This window comes from Triplophysa rosa, linkage group LG1 (genome assembly GCF_024868665.1).
Source record: "Triplophysa rosa linkage group LG1, Trosa_1v2, whole genome shotgun sequence".
NCBI lineage: Eukaryota > Metazoa > Chordata > Actinopteri > Cypriniformes > Nemacheilidae > Triplophysa > Triplophysa rosa.
Genome location: NC_079890.1, coordinates 30,323,179 through 30,348,720, shown reverse-complemented (window position 1 = coordinate 30,348,720; position 25,542 = coordinate 30,323,179). Strand labels below are relative to the sequence as shown.

The 25,542-nt window shown below is 40.8% G+C and overlaps 1 protein-coding gene across 7 annotated transcripts in view; it reads left to right on the top strand.

Annotated features, from left to right (window-relative positions):
- The first annotated feature begins 571 nt into the window (after positions 1-571).
- Positions 572-25,542, top strand: part of pcdh7b (protocadherin 7b) — a 118,213-nt gene continuing 93,242 nt past the window's right edge. For 3 of the 7 annotated variants that reach the window (XM_057334355.1, XM_057334370.1, XM_057334361.1), the window contains exon 1: positions 574-4,503. In XM_057334355.1, the coding sequence (XP_057190338.1) occupies positions 1,423-4,503 (3,081 nt within the window). In that variant the 5' untranslated portion in view covers positions 574-1,422. Of the gene's footprint in view, positions 4,504-4,867; positions 4,970-25,542 lie in introns of those variants that run through there. The other 4 variants (XM_057334379.1, XM_057334387.1, XM_057334347.1 and 1 more) reach the window with 4 other exon arrangements.

Here is a 25,542-nt window from a genome sequence, read left to right as displayed (position 1 = left end):
GAAAGCCACAAGGGGCACCGAAACCGAGACGATTTTTGGAAGCGCGGAATGGAATAATGAATTGACTTTGGGAAGCGCGAACCAAGGAGGAGTATAGCCAAGGAAAAAAAAGATTTACATGTTTTATTCGACCGCATAATGACACTTTGATCCTATAATGTATTGTAGATTTTAACATCGATGCTTCATTTTGGATGGTGGTGCTAACAGACACGTTACTGTTATTAAGCAAATAAATTATTCATTTGATTGCTACTGCGAAGAATTAAAAGCCACTAAGAAATGAATTTGCTATTATGATTTTCGCATTAAAAAAACATCAACTGGCTCTAGGCTACTGAAATAACATAACCCCCTCGATCTAACCGGTAACTCCGCGTCTCCAACGGTCGCCAAATGGTCATTTAAGGACATTAAACAATTTAAATCATATTTACCAATAAACGTGAAAAAAAAAACAGAGTAGACCCTCCTCAGGCACTAAGCGATCAAGTTGAGCTTTGTTTGTCGCACAGGGAGCGCAGCACAAAGGGGGTGGAGAGAGAGAGAGAGAGTGAGAGAGCGAGAGTGAGAGAGCGAGAGAGACTCGCGCGCAGAGTGCCGCAGATACACACGCGCTTCTGCTGCAGGTGAGAGGCGCGCGCTGGGCAGAGGGACGGTCCTCGCGCTGGAATTTTCATGACACATTCCTAGCATCTGTGCCCGGATTATAACTCCTTTTCGTTTAGTTTTGTGGTTTGCCTTAACGTTTAACGGCACCGTGGCACTGCGGAGATTTTTTCCCACTCTCTAACGCAAGTGAGAGAACTATTATACGTTGAGTGGACTGGAGAAATCTGTGCGCTTCTGTGTACCGACAAGGCACACGGAGAGTTTATTTCATCGTTTATATCCGTGGCACACGGAGCGAAGAAGTTCGCACCTGTGCTGATATTTTAGTTTTTGTTTTGTGCGGTGGGATATCATCTGTGGGAGAGAGAGTTGGGATCTGGGAAAGCTGGATTAAAAACGCGTTTCGTTGATTTCGCAATGGATTGAATATCTGGCTTTGCAGCTTTTAATGAAAAGACTTTCGGCGATGTCAAGTCATGGCAAAGACGGAGTAGTCTCAGCAAGTAATTTCTGGCATGTTTATTTCAAGCTTAACATTTAATGTATTGCGTGAGAGAAAAGGACATTATTTTAATGTCGTGTACATTTTTGAAGGACAACCCGATGGAAAAAACGGAACATTAGAAGGAAAAAGACGAGAGATATGCGGTGTTCCTGACTTTGGTTAGCCTACCACAGAGAGCTTTCCGGTCGTGAAAACACATGCACTGAGAAACAGGCGATTTAACCCAAGCAATAAGGGTTTATTTGTTAGCAAGCGAAAAACTGTTAAACGAAATTAATTTTGCTTAAAAAACATCGCAAGGAAGAATGAGGACTACAGGACTTGTGGACTGTTTAAGCTACTGCTTTCTTATTTTGCAGCTGCTGAGTCAGCCCGCAGCCAAGCAAGTGCTCCGGTACCGCCTGGCTGAAGAGGGTCCTGCCGATATCCGTGTCGGTAATGTAGCCGCGGACCTCGGCATAACTGCCGGCATGGATGTGACTTTTACCCTCGAGTCCGGCTCCGAATACTTTAAAATCGACAACATGACCGGTGACCTGAGCACGAACGAGCGACGGATAGACCGCGAGAAGCTGCCGCAGTGTCAGATGATTTTTGATGAGAACGAGTGTTTTATAGATTTCGAAGTGTCCGTGATCGGACCCGCGCAAAGCTGGGTCGATCTCTTTGAAGGGAAAGTGATTATTTTAGACATAAACGACAACACGCCGTCCTTTCCCTCTCCTGTTCTCACTCTGTCAGTGGAGGAGAACAGACCGATTGGCACACTTTATCTCCTGCCCACGGCCACCGACAGAGATTTCGGTAGGAACGGAATAGAGCGATACGAGTTAATTCAGGACAACGGCGATGTCAGACGAATCGGTACTTCAGGCACAGGCGGTGTTGACACTCACTCAGGCAAGCGGAGATTTGACGAGGGCGCGAGCCGTAGCAGCGTGTTTGAACTTCAAGTTGCTGACACCACAGACGGCGAGAAGCAGCCGCAGCTTATTATCAAAGGCGCTCTGGATAGAGAGCAGCGCGACTCTTATGAGCTGACTTTGCGCGTTAGAGACGGGGGCGACCCCCCACGCTCCTCACAAGCCATTCTTAGAGTAATGATCACAGATGTTAATGATAACACCCCTCGTTTTGAGAAAAGCGTGTATGAGACAGACCTGCCAGAAAACAGCTCCCCAGGTGCACCCATTCTCCAGCTCAAAGCGGGCGATACTGATGTTGGGGTCAATGGACAGATTGAATACGTTTTCGGGGCAGCCACAGAGTCAGTGAGACGTTTGCTGCGGCTGGACGAGAGCACTGGCTGGCTCAGCGTTTTGCATCGAATCGACCGTGAAGATGTGAGCCAGCTCCGCTTTACGGTCATGGCACGTGACCGTGGTCAGCCCCCTAAGACTGACAAGGCGACAGTGGTCATTAACATAAAAGATGAAAATGACAACGTTCCTAACATAGACATAAGAAAAATAGGACGCATTTATCTTAAAGACGGTGTGGCGAATGTGGCAGAGGATGTGATTGTTGACACCCCCATTGCTCTGGTCCAGGTCTCGGACCGAGATAAAGGACAGAATGGTATAGTGACGTGCACCGTAGTGGGCGATGTTCCCTTTCAGCTCAAACCAGCTAGTGAGGTCGAGGGTGAAATGAATAAAAAGAAGTACTTTCTCCATACGTCAGCACCTCTTGATTATGAAGCAGTGCAGGAGTATAATGTGGTCATTGTTGCCGTTGACTCCGGGAGCCCTAGTCTCTCTAGCAACAATTCACTGATAGTGAAAGTGGGGGACATGAACGATAATCCACCAGTTTTTAGCAAAAGCACAGTTGAAGTTTCATTTCCCGAGAACAATGCGCCTGGTGAGCGTGTGGTCACAGTCGTGGCCTTAGATGCAGACAGCGGCAAAAACGCAGAGATCTCATACTCCCTGGACTCCTCTGTGAGTGGAATATTTTCCATTGATGCCGACACTGGTGACATCCGTGTCAACACCATACTTGACAGGGAACAGACGGAGAGGTACGAGTTCAAAGTTATCGCCAAAGACAAGGGCATGCCTGTTCTGCAGGGCTCAGCCACAGTGGTCGTTCTGGTGGCAGATAAAAATGACAACGAACCAAAGTTCATGCAGGACGTCTTCACTTTCTACGTAAAGGAAAACCTGCAACCCAACAGTCCCGTTGGCATGGTAACAGTCATGGATTCTGATAAAGGACAAAATGCAGACATGAGTCTGTACATTGAGGAGGAAGAGGATATTTTCTCTATTGACAACAATACAGGCACCATTTACTCCACCATGGCTTTTGACCGGGAGCAGAAAACCACGTATTCGTTCCGTGTCAAAGCTGTTGATGGAGGTGATCCGCCCCGGTCTGCTACGGCCACGGTGTCTCTTTTTGTGATGGATGAAAACGATAATCCTCCCACTGTTACTTTTCCTATGAATAGCTCATATACACTTCTCCCCCCTTCTAGCAATGTGAGAACGGTGGTCAGGACTGTCTCGGCGACCGATACTGACACAGGAGTCAATGCTGATCTTAGCTACAGCATAGTTGGCGGCAATCCATTTAAGTTGTTCGAAATTGATGCGGTGACTGGCGTGGTCTCATTAGTTGGCAAACTAGAAAAGAAACATTTTGGCCTGCACCGTCTGGTCGTGCAAGTAAATGACAGCGGAGTTCCATCACAAAGCACCACCACACTGGTGCACATCTACGTCAATGAAACGCTCTCCAACTCGACCATCGTGGAGGGGCAGATCGCAAGAAGCCTTGGTACGCCGCTCAATGCCGACATCGCTGGTGACCCCAACTATGACTTAGGAAAGCAACGCCTGAGCATCGCCATCGGTGTGGTGTCGGGCATCATGACAGTCATACTTATTATCCTTGTGGTAGTTTTGGCCCGCTACTGCAGACCCAAGAACAAGAACGGCTACGAGGCAGGAAAGAAAGACCACGAGGACTTTTTCACACCTCAGCAACATGACAAAGGCAAGAAACCCAAGAAAGACAAGAATAAGAAAAAGTCAAAACAACCTCTATACAGCAGCATTGTCACCGTTGAAGCATCTAAGCCGAATGGCCAGCGCTACGATGGCGTTAATGAGAAACTCTCTAACAGTCCAGGAATGGGCCGCTACAGGTCGGTCAACGGCGGCCCCGGGAGCCCTGATCTGGCCCGGCATTACAAATCCAGCTCACCTCTGCCCACTGTTCAGCTGCACCCACAGTCACCCACGGCGGGGAAAAAGCATCAAGCCGTTCAGGACCTGCCACCGGCTAACACATTTGTGGGCAATGGAGATAACATATCCATCGGATCAGATCACTGTTCTGAGTACAGTAGCCAAACCATCAACAAGTACAACAAACAAGTAAGTGACATATCTTCATAATAAATCATATTTGAATAGTCAAGCTTTATCACCAACATTTATTCACCAACATTGTTCAGCCTACTTGTAGTATTATCATGCTGGAATGTTGTATTTTAATGTATTATATATTTTTACCTGACGCTACTGCATCCCTGTACCGACCTGTTTTGTTTTAGACTGTCATTTAGATGTAACACTAAAAGCGAAACGAAGGCATTTTCAGTCAGGCATATCTCATTCGCCAGACCACCTGAGGTGCAGACGCCATGCTGCGGACGCGTTGGCACATCTTTTAGAGCGTAGTTGCAGGACAGATGTGGGTGTTAATGTGAATGACCTTTGTCTGTATGTGTGTCTAAAGATCCAATGGGATCACACGTGGCTCTGGTTCACAGCTATTCCATCTCAGCAGTAGGCTTGCAGCTGGAGATTGACCCAAGCTCTTTATCAAAACATGGGAGGACGGGGTGAGTGAGATGAAGCAGAAAGGGGGAAAGATTGGAAAAGGTGGAATGTTAGTTGCGGTGTCATGTTTTAACGTGCCGGACAGTCTGGGAACATCTGGGCAGGAGGTCGTACTTAACATTCCTGTGTCTGGACCAATCTAGCAGTGAAAACTGGTCTGATCACTCATTCTCTCTCTTATCTCAAACGGTCTTATCTTAATTTTCTTACCCCATACTGCTTTAACTCTCCTGTTTGCGTAGGCCATTATTTAAAGCTTAAAATGCCCTTTGTTACGGTAGGCATGGAACGGCTTTTCAATTTTCAGGGCACATGCGTGAAATAATCAATCCGTATCATTATTGTCCCCTGGCCTAAAGAGCGCTTGGGTGCTAGCTGAGGTTAATACAAAATGAAGTCAGCCCTTTCATTGTCCAGATTTGCCAGGAAAAGAACACTTGCCCTGTCGTTTCATGTGTTTTCTAAGGTGGTTAATGCATTATTGATTCCTATCTAACATGGTGTAAGTGTGCCGTCCCTTGCATTCCAGAACAATGCCCTTTAAACACATGCCGCAAGATCGCCCCCTCCTCTCTCTCTCGCTCTCACGATTCAAAAACACACACCTTCATTACTTTGAGATTACATCTCTCTGATTAAACCATTTCTATATTCTTTCTCATTTTTGCGTGACAAAAACCTTATTTTTGATTTGGCTACGCATTTGCAAATACATAGAAAATAGTGCAGCAACACAAACAGTGCAAAATAATGTTCATATGGAAAAAGACATACAAAATAATTGCTAACATTTAAAAGAAAATGAAATTAGACAGAGCAATACCAATAAAGCACTGGGAGACCTCAAACTGTATCACTCTCTCCCTCTATCAGTGTTTCTTCAAATTCAGACATCTCGCATAGCTTCTTTCCTGCCTTTCTCTCCTCCTCTCTCTCTTCTGCCCCCTTGAACAGCCCTCCGATGTGCTGTGTTTAGGTGTCTGCACTTCTTTGTGAAAGGAATACTATTGGCTATGTTTCTTTCGGACATCTCATGCATATTTAAACAGCTTCCATTTGCTGCCCCGGCACATGTATTGTGTGTCCAAGTACTCTGCTTAGATAATTATTTATTTGCTTTTTATTTGAGAGCTCTAGTGCTTTCTCCATCCATTTGGTTGTCTATTCAGATGAAGGCTGTTTCTTTAGGGCGCTGAGCTAAAGAGTTCTTCAATATTACCAGTCTGCAATTACAGCGTCTTTGGCAAGAGGCGAGATCAAGCCCGGCGTCATTACGTATATCCCTGCTGACAATTTACTAGCAGCCCTTTAGATTTTTTTCATTTTTTTTTATTGAGCATTATCAGGAGTAACCAAGATCGCACAAACCCATTAAGGTTGTTGCATAGTGTAATGGTGTCAAATATGCTATAAGAAATAGTCATTTTATTTTTGAGGCATGTTTTCTATTTTCTGCTTGCAGCAGAACAACGGTCTTTTTGTTGAAATCTTTGATTTAATGTAACCTTCAGATTTTTTGTATCATTTTAGCATTTTGTAGCTCTGTGGCTGTCATTCATCGTGGAGGGAAAATGTGACACATTTAGCGGACGCCAGCCACTTGATTGAGTCACTGATGAGTGTTCCGCTGCTGTGAAGTGGGGTGGACGTTTAAGCAGAGAAGTGTGATTCATTTAATGTAACTGTTTAATATAGGGGTTGTGTAAAAATAATTATAAGAAGTGGATTTCTGCTTTGAAATGGTAAACAACACTTATGGACATAAGCATCTGTTAATAGTCTTAAATGTAACTTATTCAAATAGATTAGAACTAAATTAGAGTTTACTAGAAATTAAAGTTGACAACTTTTGTGTGACTTTGTATTGGATGGATTTGCTATTTAAATCAGTAATTGTGTCAATATTAGGTTTGAGTATTGAGTACAGGCCTCTTCCCATACTGGTACATCTTGCCTCATACACACACATGTAGCTTTTAAATTAATGATGGAGAACATAAAGTGGTATTTATAAAAATGTCTTGTAGCTGAATTGAAAAAGCTTGTTTCTCCCGTTTCTGGACACGTTTAATTTTTTCTTCACCTCACAATTCCCTCCGGGGAAGTCAGCCATGAAAACTACCTGTGTTTTTCTCCTCGTGAAAAGACCCGGCTCTTTTTGATCGTGTTTGATTTCACTCCTTGCCGTCTGACATCTGAGATGGTCTCTCTCTTTCCTCTTCCTCTCTTTTTTTTCTGTCTAGTGGAGGAAAGGCTAAAAGAGACAGAGACTAGAAAGAGGGCCCTGTTAACAGGCTAGAGAAAGGTCTCTACTGTTCTCTGTCAGTGTGTGTGTGAGTGTTGAGAGGGATCGAGTGCAGTGGCCTCGTAAATGTGTGGTCTGGTTTCACGTTACTTACATCCCCCTAATCTCCTTACGCACAGAAACACACACACACACACACACACACACACACACGCACGCACACACACACACACACACACACACACACACACACACACGCACACACACACACACACACACACACACACACACACACACAGCAGGAAAGTACACCACACTGTCTGTCCCAGACAGGTAACAGGACGACACCGGTGTTTCTATGTCCTGTTGCACATGAGACATTCAAGCTGTCGTTAATTTGACTTAATGCAGGTGGGAGACGCCGCCTTCCTGCTTGCCAGAAAGGTAATATATCAAGGCCTTTAAGCACACTCAACACCTCGTGCCCTTCATCTGAATTCCCTCCAAACTTGTTTGCTTATTTGCATTAATGGGACTGTTTTCTGCTGTTAGTTGATTGTACATTCACTCGGTGTAAACACAAATAATGTGTCTGATGGGAGAACGTCTTCCCTTACCGCCTGCAACTTTTGGAGATAGTATCTGTGTGATTACAGGGAGTCCGCACTCAGAGGTGAAATTTACTGGAAAGGCTATATCTGGAATTACTAATGGGCTCAAGCAATGCATACAGCAATACAGTCTGGATTCATTCTTTAATCATTTCCATAATCTCTCTCTTTCTCTAGATGAGAGGCGACGAAACGCATTGAAAAACATGAGTGTCATTTACCGATGAAATGGATTCTAGCCAATTTTGTACAAATAGGCCTGGAGTTATAACAGCCTTTTTAAATTGAGCCAAGATCAACATTTGAATCAAATATCTGCCAGTGCCTGGTGTTTGTGTTTTGGTTTGCATGCACATATCTAGCTTTGTATGGGGGTGTTTCGTAGATGACCATGTGTGTGTAAGTGGTTTGGAGGTTGGGCTTTGGTCAGTGCGGCATCGTCTGTTGTGGTTCGTTCTGTCTTGCATGTGCTTTACATACAACGTGACCAAAACATCACCCACTTCGGACACGTGCAGCACAAAAACTTGCCATGCAAGTGGTGATCACATCTACTGTGTTTATGTACACTCAGCTCATGATTTACTACAAAGCTTATTTTCATTGAACACAAAACATGACCTATAACCTATTTCTTTCATTATTTAGTCACCCTCATGTCCTTTGAAACCAATTTCTTTCTTCTGCAGAACACAAAAGAAGATATTTTGAAGAACGTTGCAACAAAACAACATTGGCCCCCACTGACTTCCAGTCTATGGACGCAAAACCACTTAGACATTTCTCAAAATAACTTCTATTTTGTTTCACTGAAGAAAGAGTCACTGAGAATATGACTGCCGTCCTTCTGAAACCTCATATCTCCATACAGCACTGTATTTTGTGGTTTTAATTTTTTTTGCCACAAACCATTATTATTAGTCACCCTTTATGTTTGTCACTGGGTTTTGCAAATATCCAATCAATATAAAGTAGTAAACTTTGACAATACAGTATTTAATCATTTATAAAAGTACAGTGTTTTTTCCATTTCCTGAAAAACTGCGAATTTGAACATCAAAGTTTTTGGAAGGACGTCGACGATATACAGGTTTCTAATGACACAAGGGTTAATAAATGATGTCAGATTTTTTTTGAGTGAACTATTTTTAGTTACTACTTTTAAATTATTATTTAAAATGACATTACAAATATTCTTAATAATTGAAGTGGCCGGACGGTTGAGAATTGCTTTACAACCAATAAAGCAATCAGGCTATATTTACATGCAGTGATATATTCTGTTCATCACAATACAGGACCATTAAATTAACTACAAGCCATCATGGTCACGTCACATTAAATTACACGCCATGCGGTGGCACAGAATTGGTTGCGTGTGGGTAATGGAGATCCGGACAGAATTAGATCAGCTGTAGACTTGATTGCTGTGTTATTAGGGAGAGCTTGTCAGTTAAATGCCAGCATTGAACCGCCAGCGCTGACCGAATCTGTCACAGGTACAGATCTGATTCAAGACGACGCATGTGACCGTACTGTAGCAGCTCTCGCTGAGAGAGAAAGAGAGAGAGATTTTTGAAACCTATATACATTTAATGATTAAATGCAGATCTCATTTCACATATTACCATATGCATATAATTAACCTGTTTTCACTAGATCATCATTAAATAAAGTCTGCACCGCACAGCTTTGAAATATAGAGGCCAACTCTTCATTTGCATATACAGGCCAATGTTTAATTTGCGCCTGGTGTCTTGTATTGACATGGCCGTATGTAAAACAGTAATGTAAATGACCTTTGAAACTTTAGCCAGCATATAAAAGCTGGTTTTGATACTCTGCCGGGCCAGATTAACAGAGAAAACAGTTCAAATTACAGTTGCATTTTTTTCTTTTTTTGGGATGCATTTGTAGCGATTGCACTTGACCTTTTGCAAGTAGTGCAATGTCCCTTTGATTTTTTTCCCTCCATCTGTTACTGTAAGTAATCTGTCCTTTCAGTTGCCGTTGACAGCTTGATAGCTCAAGTGCGCCAGGAGTCTTTCTCCCTCCCCTTCTCTTCCATTGCCTCTCTTCCTCTTTCCTCCTCTCTTTGTTCTCTATGCTCTCTCGTAGTGGTTTGTCCTGTTTCACAGTGGTCCGTGAATAGTGATGATTGAAGCTATGGAGACACACTCGTAACGTTCATCATGCTAAAATGATGAAAGCGACGATTGCAGGTCGGAAAAAAATGCAGCAGGGGCCGGAGCGAAGGAAAAAGCGAGATCATCTCTTGATTGGGTGCCGCTGTGCTGATTGTAAGTGCCAGTGTCATCGCTGTGTGTGCTTAACCCCCATCTGTACTTCAATTCCGTTGGTGTCCAAACTCGCAGAGTGCACTAGATTATAACCCGTAAAACGGACGCACACACACGTGCTTCTCGACTATATCATTTCCTGCAGTTCACCTAAGTGTAATATTGCAGTTTCTTGTCCTAAACCCTGCAGTTTCGGTCTGTTGTTTGCGTGTTGGTGTGTCCATCAGTGTGAGTGAGTGTTTACTTAAGCAATAATCCACTTGAGGCTTACAGTGATTTTTACCCCATTTGCGTTTGCTGTGGAGAAATAAGTGCGATGCGTAGCCTGGAGTGGCTTATTGCTTTTATAAAATGGTGGCAACCGCAATATGATAGACATGGAACATTGATAGTTGTCATAAGGAATTGTGAAACCTCTTATTTTCTTGGTTAATAATTGTGGAGACCCTATGTTTGTCGAACGTCAGAACATAGCTTGTTTACTTTATAATACTGAATTTAATTTAATAATAATTAATAATACAATATAATAAATTATAATGTTTATCATTGAAATATATAATTTGAATAATTGTATTTTTTTTAATAAGGTCTGTACTGTGATATGTTTTATACTATTTATATTTAAGCATTTACATGTGTTTTTTCCAAATAACAAAAGTAGGCTATAATATAATAATAACAACAAAATAAATATTAAGAATAATACAGAATAAACATTTTAATATTCTGTCAAATAATGTTGTTCATGCTGGCTGTTTGTGATTGCCAAAAACATACTGCCATAATTTTTGCTTCAATATAAAATATGACTAATGTGTCACAGGTGTATATCAGTATTTTACCATGGTGCTAATAGAGTGGTCCATCTCATTTGAATTTAGAGCTGGATCTATTTATTTTCCATAGCGTGCTTGTGAATGTAATCTCACCTCCACACCGTCCGGATGCGAGTATGTGTTTGTGTGACACCACGTGTGCACATCTGTCTGTTTGTCTGCTCTTGTGTTATTGTTTCCGCAGCTCCGGCCCTGTCTGTGTTTACGTAAGAGACGCTTGTAAAAAAGACCACCACTTAGCATTGTTACAGGCTAACTCAGGGGAATAGTTGACTGTCAACACAAAGAAGGCGAACAGGGATCAGACTAAGTTCAGAACGGCTCTTTTGGTTTGAAAGTAAAATTGTTGTGTTTTCATTGTGCCGTGTTAATGTTTGTGGCCTGGGGCCTCTCTCACAAAGCTACATGGGTGAGTTTAGTTTAAACAAACTGTGGTTTTTCGCTCATAATAAGGTGGATTGTTTTTTAGCACTGTTATTCGCCATGGTAACTTAGGCTACACGGCTAACCTGATTCAGAGGAGGTTTTTCTCTGGGGAGAGATTGCAAATCAAAGTGACTCACTTTTTAGAATATTATTGTTTTAAAAGGTGTTTTAAATTAATATCAAGTTTATATTTTAAAAGAAGTCTTAAATAAACAAGGCTCTACATTTTCACTGTGGCCCCTTTGACAATATATTTGCTGTTTTATGATTTAAAAATGTTTTTTTTTTCAATTGTAATCTCGGAAAATGCAAAGTTACAGCAAAGTTTGTGATAGCACAACAACAGTCAAGTTGAGCTTTATTTCCATCTCATGATAAAATAACCCTGAGCCTTGACATTTGTTCCGCACACTTTATGAGATAGGCCTCTGATGTGCTCTTTGGTGCATCTTTTTAAAGGCAACATGAAACGGTGTTTGCAGACCATTTTACCACTGTTAAATGATTTATTCCCAAGTGAAACAGGATATTCAATATGACAGGAGGTTAAAGGAGAGAATTGAAAAGAAATTTGTGATGTCTACTGAAAAGGAACAATATTTCAGAAGATGAGTGAGGTAGTACATTTGATGAAAGATTATCAAGACGTACTTTGTTTCTTTGGAATAACGTCCCCAGATAAATCACTCAAAATAAGACCACGGATGTGTATTAAAGAAGTAAATGGCGTCTGTCTTGATTTCATGTTAGCTGGTATATGTCTGTGTGAGTTGTATGTACTAAAATAATACACACCAAATATGACTGACAACTTCATACTGCAATGAAATATACAGTATGTTTGTGTATACAGCTTTGACTATACTAGTAAAACATATCAAACCCTTTAAAGTTATAAAAAAGGTTAATAATTCGCTTTCTATTAAATTTATCAAGAAGGTGAGGAATAGGTTTAGGGATAGGATATGAAGTCTTTGTGATTTCCCCAGTAATATAGTGAAATAAACCTGTGTTGTGTGCGATGACATCTAAAAGCGAGTAATATACTTTTCCAAATCCAGATGGTTTCATGAAATGTGACCCAGATCTTTCAAGCAGGCACAAAACCAGACTCGTATACCTGCGCGCAGTCCGCCGCCAAGCATTTGTTTGCCTTCTTAACATTTGCTCTGCCCCAACGTAAAGCACACTAGTGAGGCCTGAAATATTAAGTGAGTTTTGATCTCTTGACTGCATAAATGGAGATTAAACACCAGGGCCGGTATAAATAATGCACGAAGTCTTACATATTTGTGTAAAGGAAACGGCTTCTCATCACCAAGACCTCATTGGTATGGAAAAGAGATGCGGCTGAAGCCGAACGGATTCAAACGGAATGGAATAAGCGTTGGATAGAACAGACTTGGGTCTGCCAATAGGGATCCATTTCTTTTGTCACAGTGTCATTCCTCGAGCCACAAAACAAGATTACAGCCGTATGTGTGCGTGCGTGTCCAGTCTGTTCCCAAATGAGATTATGTGTTTGTGTGGGGCAGGAGAGGGAAGGTTCAGCAGCCATCCATCAAGTTGCGGGAGAGCCGTGTGGCACTGCATCTCTTGAGCCAGAGCAAGGCTAAGGTGTGGGTGTGTAAGTGTGTGTGCGAGAGAGAGAGACAATCCGCTGCAACAAGGGGCTCTACGGTTCAGCCATTCCATCACAAGAACACTGTCAGTTAGCTACATGCGAGGAAAGGTGTCTGTGTTCGTGCATTAGATTCTCGGCGGATCTCCAAAAATAAGAAAGCCACGACCCAGAAAGTGTACAAAATTGAAGAAAACAATAGATCTTTTGGTGACTGAGGATTTTAATGGGTGTTTTCCACATTTTTGTCTGAGTTCACATTTTCATTACAAAACATCATCCAGGACGTTCACAGGTAGCGAACGTATTCATTATCACATGCCACCTCACCCGACTAGCCAGGAAGCATTATATCGATGAGAGGCCACCAAAAAGAGACCAGGCTATTAGTGCTGGCCAATAAATCTTGTCAGCGCACGGATTGCAGGGCGGCCCTTGAAAAATGAAGGTCATGCTCAGGAGTTTATGAGAGGCTGTTATAAAATCAGTTGAATTATGGAGTCCCCTGGGCCTTTTCACTCATGTTAATTTCAGCCACCGCAATCCGGTGTCCTCCCTCTCTTGCCGTGGCGTGGAATAAAACGGGTGATTAGGTGAACTATATTGTGATTTAGGGTAGGGTATGCCATGAAAGTGTGCTTTTTCATTCTGTGAATGATGATCGGGTGCCAAAGTGTGTACATGTGTTGGAATCATATCAGAGTTCAGGATGGGAAAATCCAATGAAATGGTGCAAATTATTCAGCTTATTAAAGTTGGAACACCATGATTGATTCAGGGAACATCTGAGAAAGCAGAATAAGTTTTAACCACTGGCTTTTGTCATGAGGTGGTGATGGCTTGGCTCATGAATGTTAATCAGGTTGTGCTGATGTTGTGTATCCTTAATGTACTGTTTACTTGCTTTTTTGGAAAGCCTTCATATTAGTACAGTGTTATTATAAAATCGGGTTACTACTAAAGTAGTTCAGGATGGTTTAAAGGGATAGTTCGCCCCAAAATGAAAATTCTTTCATCATTTACTCGACCTCTTTTCATTTCAAAGCTGTATGAATTTCTTTCGCAGAACACAAAATAAGATATTTTAAAGAATGGTGATAACCAAACCACGGTGGTGCCCGTTCACTTCTACTGTATGGAGACAAAACCAATGCAAGTCATTGTGTACCGCCGTGGTTTGGTTACCAACTTTCTCCAAAATATCTTCTTTTGTGTTCTGCAGAAGAAAGAAAGCGAGAATAAATCAGATTTCAGATTTTTTTTAACTTTGAAGTTTATTGTCAGACCACCCTTGTGTTTAATATTTTGACATGATAATGTATTATATTTATAAATATTGTAAGTATATATCAGATTAAAGTGTTTATATATATATTTCAGTCTCCGCTGACTGATAAAATTTAGTTTATACTGACAAAATGTCTATATGTGGGGGGCGTGAGGGGTTTGACAGAGAAACATATGAGAGGCAAGCAAACTCCTCCTCTCTAATAAAGTCCTTTATAGGATGAAAACAATTCCTCTGCAAGTATTGGGTTTATGGTCATTTAATTTTCACCAGCTAGCAGATTTATAGTCTACCTGAGCTTTCTACAGAGACACTACCCTGAATTAAAACCTTAGAGAGAGTTCCATTGCTCCCTTCAATCCCATCTTTTCTTCCCACTCCGCCTATATTTTCTCAAGACAGTTTCTGTAATCACTAGGTTGTGTTCGTCCAGACATTCAACCTTTGTGATCTCAAATTTTCACACAGACTCAACACCAGCAGCCCCGCCAATATAATAACCGGTCCAGAGAGCCAACATCTTCAGTTGGCCTTGTTTTTTACAAGGGGTGGTGGGGTGATAATCAAAGCCTCCTCTGTGACTCTTCTACAACCAATTTACTTCAGAGGTGGGGGTCACTGCAACACTTGGACATTATGGTCCGTCATGAAGTACAGGCCAGGCCTTGAATTGTGGGAATGCCCGGAGGGGAAGAAAAGACATCGGGCTTTTCACATGTGCCAGAAAATAGCTCAGGTTTGTTATCGGCCTATTAGCCAGCTGCTAAATGAAATCCGTCATGGACAGCAAAAACAGAAGCCATTAGAGTAACAAATACATGACAAAAAATATTCTGGCACAGGGAGGGAAGATATTAAGCAGAAAAGAAGTCCCACAGAAACTGTGGCTTTTCTTTAATCAATTCATTTTTAATCAGCCATTATTAAATTCCATTTAGATGTATTACAGAGTTATTAAAGATGAAATTAACTATTAAAGGAAGGTACATGATTTCTTTTGTGTAATGGTGGCTACACTCTGTGGCTCACAGTACATCTCAGGAATGCGCATGCTGTAGTGTATAATAGATGACATTGTAATGGGCTATTCCCCAAAACCTCAAGCTAGTTATTAAACCTCTAGCCCGCCTGCTCAAGTATGGTGGAAGAATTGGAGCAGTCTTTAAGAGGACCCTCATTTTCATATGTCACATGATCTGTGTGTGAGAAGAGATTATGAGCCCGCGCTGCTACACAAGAGGCAACACCCCCGTACTTAGCGTATGCCTGAAAGATTTACAGTGTGCTTGCTTATTCTCCAAAAGCCTTGTGAAAAGACTTTCCGCTCCTTTTCAGTTGAATGGAGGAGACAACATTACCATCAGCAACCTTTTTAACAGCACCGCACGTTATCTGCACTTGCATGATTTGGCTCGGTGGGATCTTCGCTTTAGGCTGATGTTTATGTGCCAACCTTGAATTTATGGCTTATATTCAGTCTGCCAGCTTACCTAAAAGACCACCTAAAGAGAGCATGTATGTACGTACATACGTACGTGTGTGTATGTGTATACATATACATACATACATATAGATATATATGAATTGATATCTATCTACCTACCTATCTATATGTATACAGTATATATGTATGTGTGTGTGTGTGTATATATATATATATATATATATATATATATATACTGTATATACAGTATATATAAATATATATACATATATACACACACATACTGTATATATGTATATATCATACAGTATATACATATACTGTAGATAGGTAGGTATGTGTATATATATACAGTATATATATATATATATGTACAATACATACACAGACATGTCTGGTTTATTATCTCCGCCATAGGCGTAATGTTTTTTATACTGTACAAACTTTATATTTTATCCCCTACCCCTAACCCTACCCCTAAACCTAAAGATCATAGAAAACTTTTTGCATTTTTAGATTTTTAAAAAATATTGTTCTGTACAATTTATAAGCTTTTTTGACCATGGGGACCTCAATTTTGGTCACCACGGTGACACGAGTCCCCATGTGTTGGTGTGCATTCAGGTTTAGGTCCCCACCGGGATATAAAGACAGGAGCACACACACGCATACACACACAAACACACACCACAAACACATATATATATACATACATACATACATACATAGAGGCTAGGTGATAAAGACAATAAAAACTTCTTTCGATATTTTGTTGTCAAACACTGTCGATTTAGAGTGTGAGAAAGTTGCTATTATCATCAACCTTGGTGGCCATGTGAGCACAGTGGGAGAAAATTACTGGCTGACGTTTGTGACAAAAGTTTTTCACATAGTTTGTTGTCCTTTTAGGGGTCCCTTCTCAGGAGTGCTTTGTAAGACCACTGGTAATTTGTGTCTTCAGTTTTTGGAGATCAGTCAATTCAGAGGATTCAATTAGCCGTGAGAGAGGGGCACTGGCTTTTACAGCACGGACACATAACTCAACAAAGCACTTGCAGACCTGGCTAGGTTTGGAGCTCTTGGCACACAAGGCCAACTCTGCTAGCCAGCATTGTTTTTCTTTCTTTTATACTGCTATTATCACAGAGAGACAGAACAAGAGAGCAACAGAAGAAAGTTTCAAGGGCCATACATCTCTTCGGTGCTGGAAACGCTTCAAACGTGGCGTTAAACAAGCCCATGAAACATTGTAGACTTACACGTTGTGCCCAAGACTCAACAATCATAAATCTGAGGCTGCAGAGCCATGCCTTACTTTAGATATGGACTATATTCTCACAGGCTGCCTGACCACCATATTTGATAATAACAAATGATATCTACAGCTTCAAAGAGGTCCTTGTGCAAAAGCGTGAAATGATGCTAAAATTCAAATGGTTAAAGCTTTGATGCTTTAAACGGTAGATAACCATTCCAATGAATGAAATCAGGTAAAGCATGTATGGAACAGGTTATTATAGGGAGATATGATGTCGCTTAGTTCTCAGTTACAGCCGTAAGGTAAATAAAGTCAGTTCAGGCATATGAAGAATTGGTATGTGTACATATGTGGTAAATATTTATGACCGAGTAAAACATACCATACCTGTCTATCTGTATGTTTCGAAATAGATTAAACAGAATCTTATCAACCCCCCTATACACACATTCACATTGTGTCTGTAAACACCGACAAACACACTAATGAGAGGCCAAGGAATTTCTATTCGGAAAAAATCCGAAGCAACAATTGAGCACAAACCCCCTCCATATGCTTTCATCAAGTCTGTACTGTTAAAACTCCTCTTCTCGATTTGTTCTGTTTTTCATCTTTCCTTAGAGCCAAGACATTCCCTTGTTTCTCTCTTTCCAGTCTGTCAAAAAGTTTGGCTAGTGGAGAAAGGCTGAGCCGGAGGGACATGAAAGGATGGGCTGAGTATGGATTTGAATACGAGCACTCTGGGTTTGGATGGATGTGGAGCAAACGGTTCAGAGGACTGCAGGGCAGTACAGTGGTGCTGTTCTCAGTGTCTGGATGTGAACTGCTCCTGCTCATGCAAATGGAGAGAGAGAATAGATGCTAAAAGCCCACTTGTATAGTGATTTTACATAATGTTCTTTAAAGTCCAGATTCAAGAATGGAGTTGCATTGATATGCAGGCTGTTTGAAATGCTCCTGTTGGCTCCCATTAAGGGGATGAAGGTCAATTGTAATGTGAAAATAGTAGTATGAATGTCACATTAAATGCTGAGATTTAAGAAGTCTGAATGTATGTGTATGTTAATATACCGCAAATCAATATGTGCTGGACAATTGTAGTTTATTGTTGGGAAGGTATATTGTTGACCTTTCAGGTTTCACCTATATAAGGTTTAAATTTTTATTTATTTATTATTAAAATCTTAATGTGAACATTTCTGAGCATTTGTGACTCAGTGCACAAGAGTTGAATGAATTTAAATGATCAGTTTACGATTGATACCTAGATGAAGGTTTGGCCAGTCCGACCTGACGCTGTCATCTCAAGTCAATGAATATTAGTGCTCTCAGCGCCCTACATCAAGGAGCTCTATAATACTGTCTCCATATAGTGACATCACAGCCCCCCCCACACACATTAAAACTGGCTCTGCCTCCACTGCACAAAGATGTGTGTGTTAGAGTATGTTTGTGTGTGCGTGTTTTCGGGCAGCTCTGCACACCGGAATCACATCTCGACATAGGCCGCGTTATTCACTACATGTCAACAAGGCTAGCGGCTTGCCGGCTTCTACCAAAATAACTGTGGCAGCCGCATGCCACGAATGCGTATGTGTGTGTCTCTGTGTCTGTCTTAAGCAGATGTACTAAAGAACTGACAGATTTGAAAAACAGGCAAACAGGAGGTGCTGCAAGTGTCCTCGGGGCCCTCTGTGTTTTCAATCCGGGTGTGAATACAAGGGGAAGAAGTGTAAATAAACGAATAAAACAGTAGGAGAAACGTTCAAACTTTTATATCTTACTCTTCTGTATTCACAGTTTGGCTCCGTCTTTCTGTCTCTCTCTCTTGGGGTGTTGGGAAGTTTGGACCAGCTTTAGTCTAATGACACTTTAATCAAGAAAGTCAGTCTCTTTCTGTCTCTCTTTAATAATTTAGTTATGTTTTACAAAATGTGTATAATGATGCATAAAGGTTCTCTCCAAAATCCAGTTGCAGTGAATTTTTCGCACTCATTTTTAAAACAAGTTTTTGTGCGCTCAATCTGTTTGTTTGCGTCTGTGTCCCATCATTAGTCTTATCCTGTTATGTGCCATCCTTTATTAAGTAGTCAAATTAAATAATTTGTCCCATTAAACAGACTGAAGGTCTTTGGAGAGAGCTCATCTCATGCGCAGTGCACAGTTCAAACCGTTCAGCTTTTAGGATGTACGTCCCAAAGGAAAGAAATATCACAAATTAGATCTGTTTAATATATATCTCAATTGTTCCTCGTAGACCGCAATAAGATGAAATAGGAACCAAATGAAAGCTTTTGTTCGAGTCTCCTGCTCCTCATATTTCTCTCCTGAGATTCTACAATGGTAATCTCCGATAGAGTTTCAGAGGAGATGTCAACAATTTCACAAACTGTACAAAGGTTTTCAGAAGTCAGAGGCTCTCCCAAGGCCTGCAGTAAGTATCGGATCTATGTTATCCACATACATTTAATAGCTGTAAACTCTGTGTTTTTATTAAGTCTCTATGACATCAGCGGTTTACAGACGTAAACAGTCTTAGCTGAGCTAGTTTTTAACATCTTTGTAGTAAACAGAAAACATCTGCAGAGGGTTGGGATGAAATATAAAGAAAGGGAGTGAGAGAGACCAGCCGCATATTTTCAGTCATGCATTTTTAATGTCGACTCGGCTCTTTCTTAATTAAAACCGATGCATCAGAATATACTTTAGAGTCGTATTAGTGGGACTGTTCATAATGCATAATCTCCCGTGAAGTGTCTCCGAGATGTTTTGAGAGCAGCGGGGTTCTAAGCAGAGCTCTCTTTGAAAGCAAAGCAGATAACTAGCTGAGGAAGGCCTGCTGGGGTTGCATAATCATCGCCTGGACCTTAGAGAGATTAAGATATTGAGGATGTCTGTTTGTACAGGGTTTGATTATGGTAAATGCGACTTCAGAAACTGGGTGAAGGGTGACCCTTTGAGAATGTGGCGAAATCAACTAAATGTTCTTCGTAAGGATACATGCTTGCTACAAACCCACACACAGACATACTGGCAGGTTGTGCTTGCGTATTGGCATGCATTCTTACACACACACAAATGCCAGCTGTCAGATTTAACTTAAGCGGAACGCGCACACACATACGCATATTCGTCCTCAAATTAATTAGTGGCAGGTGAGAAATGAGTGAGCTGTTTCTATCCTGAGCCCGAGCGTCTCGGCGGATTTGCAATCTGGTCTATATCTGGCTCATAGGTCGCTGGTTAGGGCCAGCTAGAATGAACGAAGCCCCCCAGAGCCCTTTGCAACTGGCCTCCAGATGGATATATGTACATTTCCATTTAGGTCCGGCCCAATTCCCCTCTCCTCCACTCTCAATCTCTCACATAAAAGTCTGACGATGGTGAGGTAAATGACAGTGACATTTGCTCGGATTCCCTGGTGTTTCTGCTCTGTTGTCTTTCCACCCTGCACTCTTTATAGCCCATTTTTCATTTTTACTTGCAGCTCGTGCCGGTCCTTCCTCTCTTCGTTTTTTCAATTCTGTGTCTCTCTCTTTCTTAAAGCTATAGTCAGCATTTACTATGCAAGCATGAAAGTTTTGCCTACAATCAGCATTTCTACGGGTATTTTGTCCATTCCAGTCCAGTGTCTGTTGAAGTTTAACCGGAACAAACCTCAGGAATTATATAAAGTCACCAAACAGCAATCTGAGAGACTGAGAGAATGCAAAAACAGATAAAAGTTCATAAAAAATCATTTCCAAATCCATCCTTTTTTAACTGCTCCTAAAATACATGTAAAACATTAGTATTGTGTTGTTTAAACATTAATATAAACGTGTTTTTTACAGTATTCAAGATCTGCAAACAAACTTTTCATTTGGAATTTGGAAGAAATGTTGTCACTGCTACACAGAATGAAACAAAAGTAATAATTTGACGTAAACACTACGTATAAATAGTACATTCAGAAGAACTGAAAGTCATTTTGGGGTGGTCTCTTTATTTTTATGTTAGAACCTTTATTTCCTTTTTTCCCCACATCTTTTCTATCTCCCTCTTTCTTTCCGGTGTCTTTAAATCCCACTTGATTTGAGGGGCTAGATGTGTTGTAAGCTTACACATAGTTGAGATCACTTTTCTGAAAAGGTTCTGCTTTTCGCTTTCAGCCTTACATATGCAACAGCATACAGTAGAATGCCCTTTTAAAGACACTATGCATGTAGTGTATACAGTATTCATGTACTTGGAATGAAATATGACCGGCATTTGATTGCTGTAGCAGCGCCAAGGGAAATTTTCTCGCGTGAATATATCCATATATTATCAGTTTATAAAAGAGGGGTCAGGGAGTGTGTTGGCTGCTTGAGTGTATGTGTAATTGTGGAGTTTAATTTAATATATGTATACATAATTGAGGTCAAACTACTAGGAAGTCTGGTGATGTAGAAAACGTGTAATGAGAGTCCATACATACTGTATGTGTGCCAACATGCCACAATTTGTGGATATAGGATGTAGGTGGCTAAATATACCGTATTACAGAGGTGGGAAATTCTGGGTCCGCTACTGTAAATATTTCTGTATTATTATTTGTTTTACTAATTGTCATTACAAAGTATGTTGATAACGAATAGTATTTTATATTCATAGTATTTGTTATGTCCTGCTTTAAGGACAGCATGCACTTGATCTGGCATGGACTCCGTCGGTTTGTGCAAAATCTGATGATCCATGTCACCCCAGCATGATTTGAGAATGTTCCAAAGAGCATCTGGTGAGCATCAGTGGATTCAAGGAAATCTGACCTTTCATTCAAAGGCGTCAACATGGTCACAAATGTGCTTTTATTTGACTGATAGAATTGAGGCAGTGCAGAAGAAAGTACTATTTCGTCATCATTTATGTCACCTCAAGTGTTCTGTATCCTAAATGTTTTTATATATTAGTTTTAATGCTAAGACAAAAACTTTTCAGTGTGGTTTTAGACCTTTGGATCGCACTGTCATTTGTTGTTTATGTGGATCCCACGGCTCTCATTCATGGCCCCCTTCTATCCATCAAGCTCCCGAGAGTGCCTGTCTGCTTTTATGGGTCCTCGTAATCGCCTGTTAATTTCAGGCACCTGCCCGAACGCCCCGCTTTATCAGGACGCTCCTAATGACCACAGAGATCAATTTTATTAACACTTGTCATCATATTTTACGCATATATAAACAAACTGATTTATGGATCTCAGAGGCACGTTTACATTAAACGCCTGGCAGTCTTAACCTTCCATCCTCACAGACCGACAGATTTGTCATTGTTTTTGTAGGACAGACGTGTTTCCGAACCTCAAGAGATGTTTTATACAATTATTTGATGATAGACGCTATCAAAAATGAGATGTTTCATACTATGAAGGGCGACATTTCAACATCTTTGGATGTGTAACGCTTTATTGTGTAAAGCAGGTGGATATAAAATGCGGCAGCAGTTCGGCCCATCCCGCTCCTAGCAAGTGTTATTTTTGGTTTCTGCAAGTGTTGCGAGATAACGGCAGATGTGTCAATCTGTTTGATGCAGATGTGTGAACTGAACATAAGCGCTTCCTTCTGCCGCCACCCTCCCAACTTTGTCCATCTTAGCATTGTGTTTATTAATTTCTCTTTCTTCCCCCGCCCTATCACTTTCTTTCCCATAAGCTGCTTGTCAGATTCATCAGGAGAAAATCATGCATCTGTTCCTTCTCGCTCTTCCAGATATAGAACAAATCCCAGTTGTCAAACCCAGGTCCAGTTTAAACCAGACATGTGAACTCGGGCTAGATCTGACATGAGCACATCACTGTAAAAGTAGCTCAGGAGGAGTCGGATGAGGTATGCAGGGCTCTCAGGCAGAAACTGAGAGATTGGAGAAATGATAAAAGACCACAGGCCCGGGGAGCAGTTGTATAATTTGGATAACCGAACATCTGCAGGGTGCAGAACATTTTTTCTAAATGTTTTTTTCACATCGGTTCCTCGCCACACCCGCCTTCTGCAGGTGGGCATAATCCAAGTCGGATGAAAACGGGCCCCATTGATTTTTTTTAGGTATTAAATTAGGAATACAAAACAGCCTTCTAACTGGACGATTACAGTGCCCATTTAGGGTAAAATTACAGTGTTTGTTCTGGGAAATTTATTAGGGGAAAGTATTATTTTTGTACTCTGTAAGAATGTTAATTGCTGTGGGTTGTTTTATGCGCGTTACATCAACTAGAACGAAAAAGTTGTTTTTCTTGACACATCATCTTGAGTTTGAGAGGACTTTTGTTGTTTGAGGAGTAGAAAATTTTATAAAAAGTTATGGTCTTGTGTTTTTTAAGGTAGACACAGTATGTTCCATATGGGAGTGTTGTTTTCTTTTCTCATAGACGTGGTTAACTACCAAGTGACCATACATGCACTCTTAAAAACAAAGGTGCTTAAAAGGTTCTTCACAGCGATCCCATAAAAGGACCATTTTTGGTTCCACAAAGAACCATTCAGTCAAAAGTTCTTTAAAGAACCATCTCTTTCTAACTTTTTTATAATCTGAAGATTATAGATGTTCAGATGTTAAAGGTTCTTTATGGAGCCAAAAGGTTTTTCTATGGCATCAAAGAACTTTTTGAAGTGTGGTGTATTGTGTAGCCTTATATTTTGTACTTCTGTGCTTTTTGTGGCGCTATACTTATAAAGTTCAGTAGACAACAAACTAAATTAATAATGTGAGCAAAATGAAGAATAAGGGAAGAAATATCTAAAGCTGCTTGTATAAATCCATAAATCCCCCTGCAGGAGATAGATCAGCACCCGTTTGCATCAAGGGACCACTGACCACCACTAGGAACTGAAGAATACAGACTCGCAAAAAAAAGATAAAAAGATCTTTCTCAGCATTTGCTAATTTCAAACAAAGCCTTGCAGAAAACAGACGAACACACAACGAACATTCATTAAACAGCATTTCTGATGAATGTATTGCTAAACCAAAATAAAACAATCATTTGCATTAATCCTCTTGAGGATTTTACTGTAGCAATGGAATTAGTACTAGGGCTTTTTTGATTTACTAGATGAATGAAAACTAGATGTCTTTCTTTTGGCAAACAGAATTTGGAAATAGAAAAAAACATACATTTGTAGTTTGTAGAAGTAGAGAAAAAAAACATAAGACGCAATATAGCTAGGTCAAATAAAGGGGTTAAAGGTTGTTTAAATATCAGTGGGTCAGAGAAATGCATACTGCAAGTATAAATGAAATCTTAAAGTATAGGGCAACCTCACTATATAGTCAACACACTGGGCATCATCGCTGGCTGTAAGTGAATTCAGTGTGTCTGGGGTATTATGACAGTTCATTGCGAATAGCTATTTTAATATAAAATATACAGTTTTTTGTTGAAACCTATTCTGTCCATTTTTTTGTCCCACATTTTGCTATTGGCATGCCAAAACTGTCTTTTAATTTGGCTGACGTCACTGTCAGTCCCACTTAGTGTGGGAAAGCGATGTTATCTGGTTATTTAACTCCCTCAGCAGTCTGTCTGTTTTACCGCTGAAGATTTCATTAGAATAATGTAGTGCTGGACTTGAGCTCCAACGCAGACCAAAACTTCAGTATGTGGTATTATGCATCCAAATCACAAAGTTCACTTTGTGTGTTGGCGAGAAAATCTGCAGAAGTATCTAAGTAATTTTACAGATGGTCATTTTTTCCTCTAATCTAATTTGGATCCTCTTTTTTGTTTGTCTATATGTGTGTGTAAGTGAATATTAGGCTTAAAGGGATAAACATGAAAATTCTGTCATCATTTATTCACCCTCTTGTCATTTCAAACCCGTATGACTTTCTTTCGTCTGCAGAACACAAAAGAAGATATTTTGAATAATGTTGGTAACCGAACAAGAGCGGTACCCATTGACTTGCATTGGTTTTGTGTCCATACAATCAAAATGAATGGGTACTGTCGTTGTTCAATGATGACAGAATTTTTATTTTTGGGTGAACTATCCCTTTACTACTGTGTCCCCAGTCCACTTGCAACCTAAAGAGAGCAAATGAGAGGAAATCCCAGACGCCCACTGGAGATAATGATATGGAGGTGTCAAGGGACTGCCCTACAGTACCTGTTATAGCCTACAGCTCATACTCAGAACCTGGCCTGATCTGTAATCTAGCCTAGGGATCGAATGCGGCCCTCTGTGGGTGTTGATAGAGGGAAAACCTGTGAACAACAGCTGCTCCCTAAGCCTCGGGCTTTCCCTTTTCCTCTTTCTTCCCTCCTTTCTTTGATCATTGTTCAGTCTGTATGATGGCACTGTACTTCTTGTAGACAGGTAACATGCAGGAACACAAGAGCATATGGTGCCGATGAATGAACAACAGGGAAATGTACCACCACACATTAACACAGAAGGTTTTCAGAATCAAGTGTTGCTCTCTCATAAGGAATAAACAGGATATTTACCCCACATATTCACACACACACACACACACACACACACACACACACACACACACACACACACACACACACACACACACA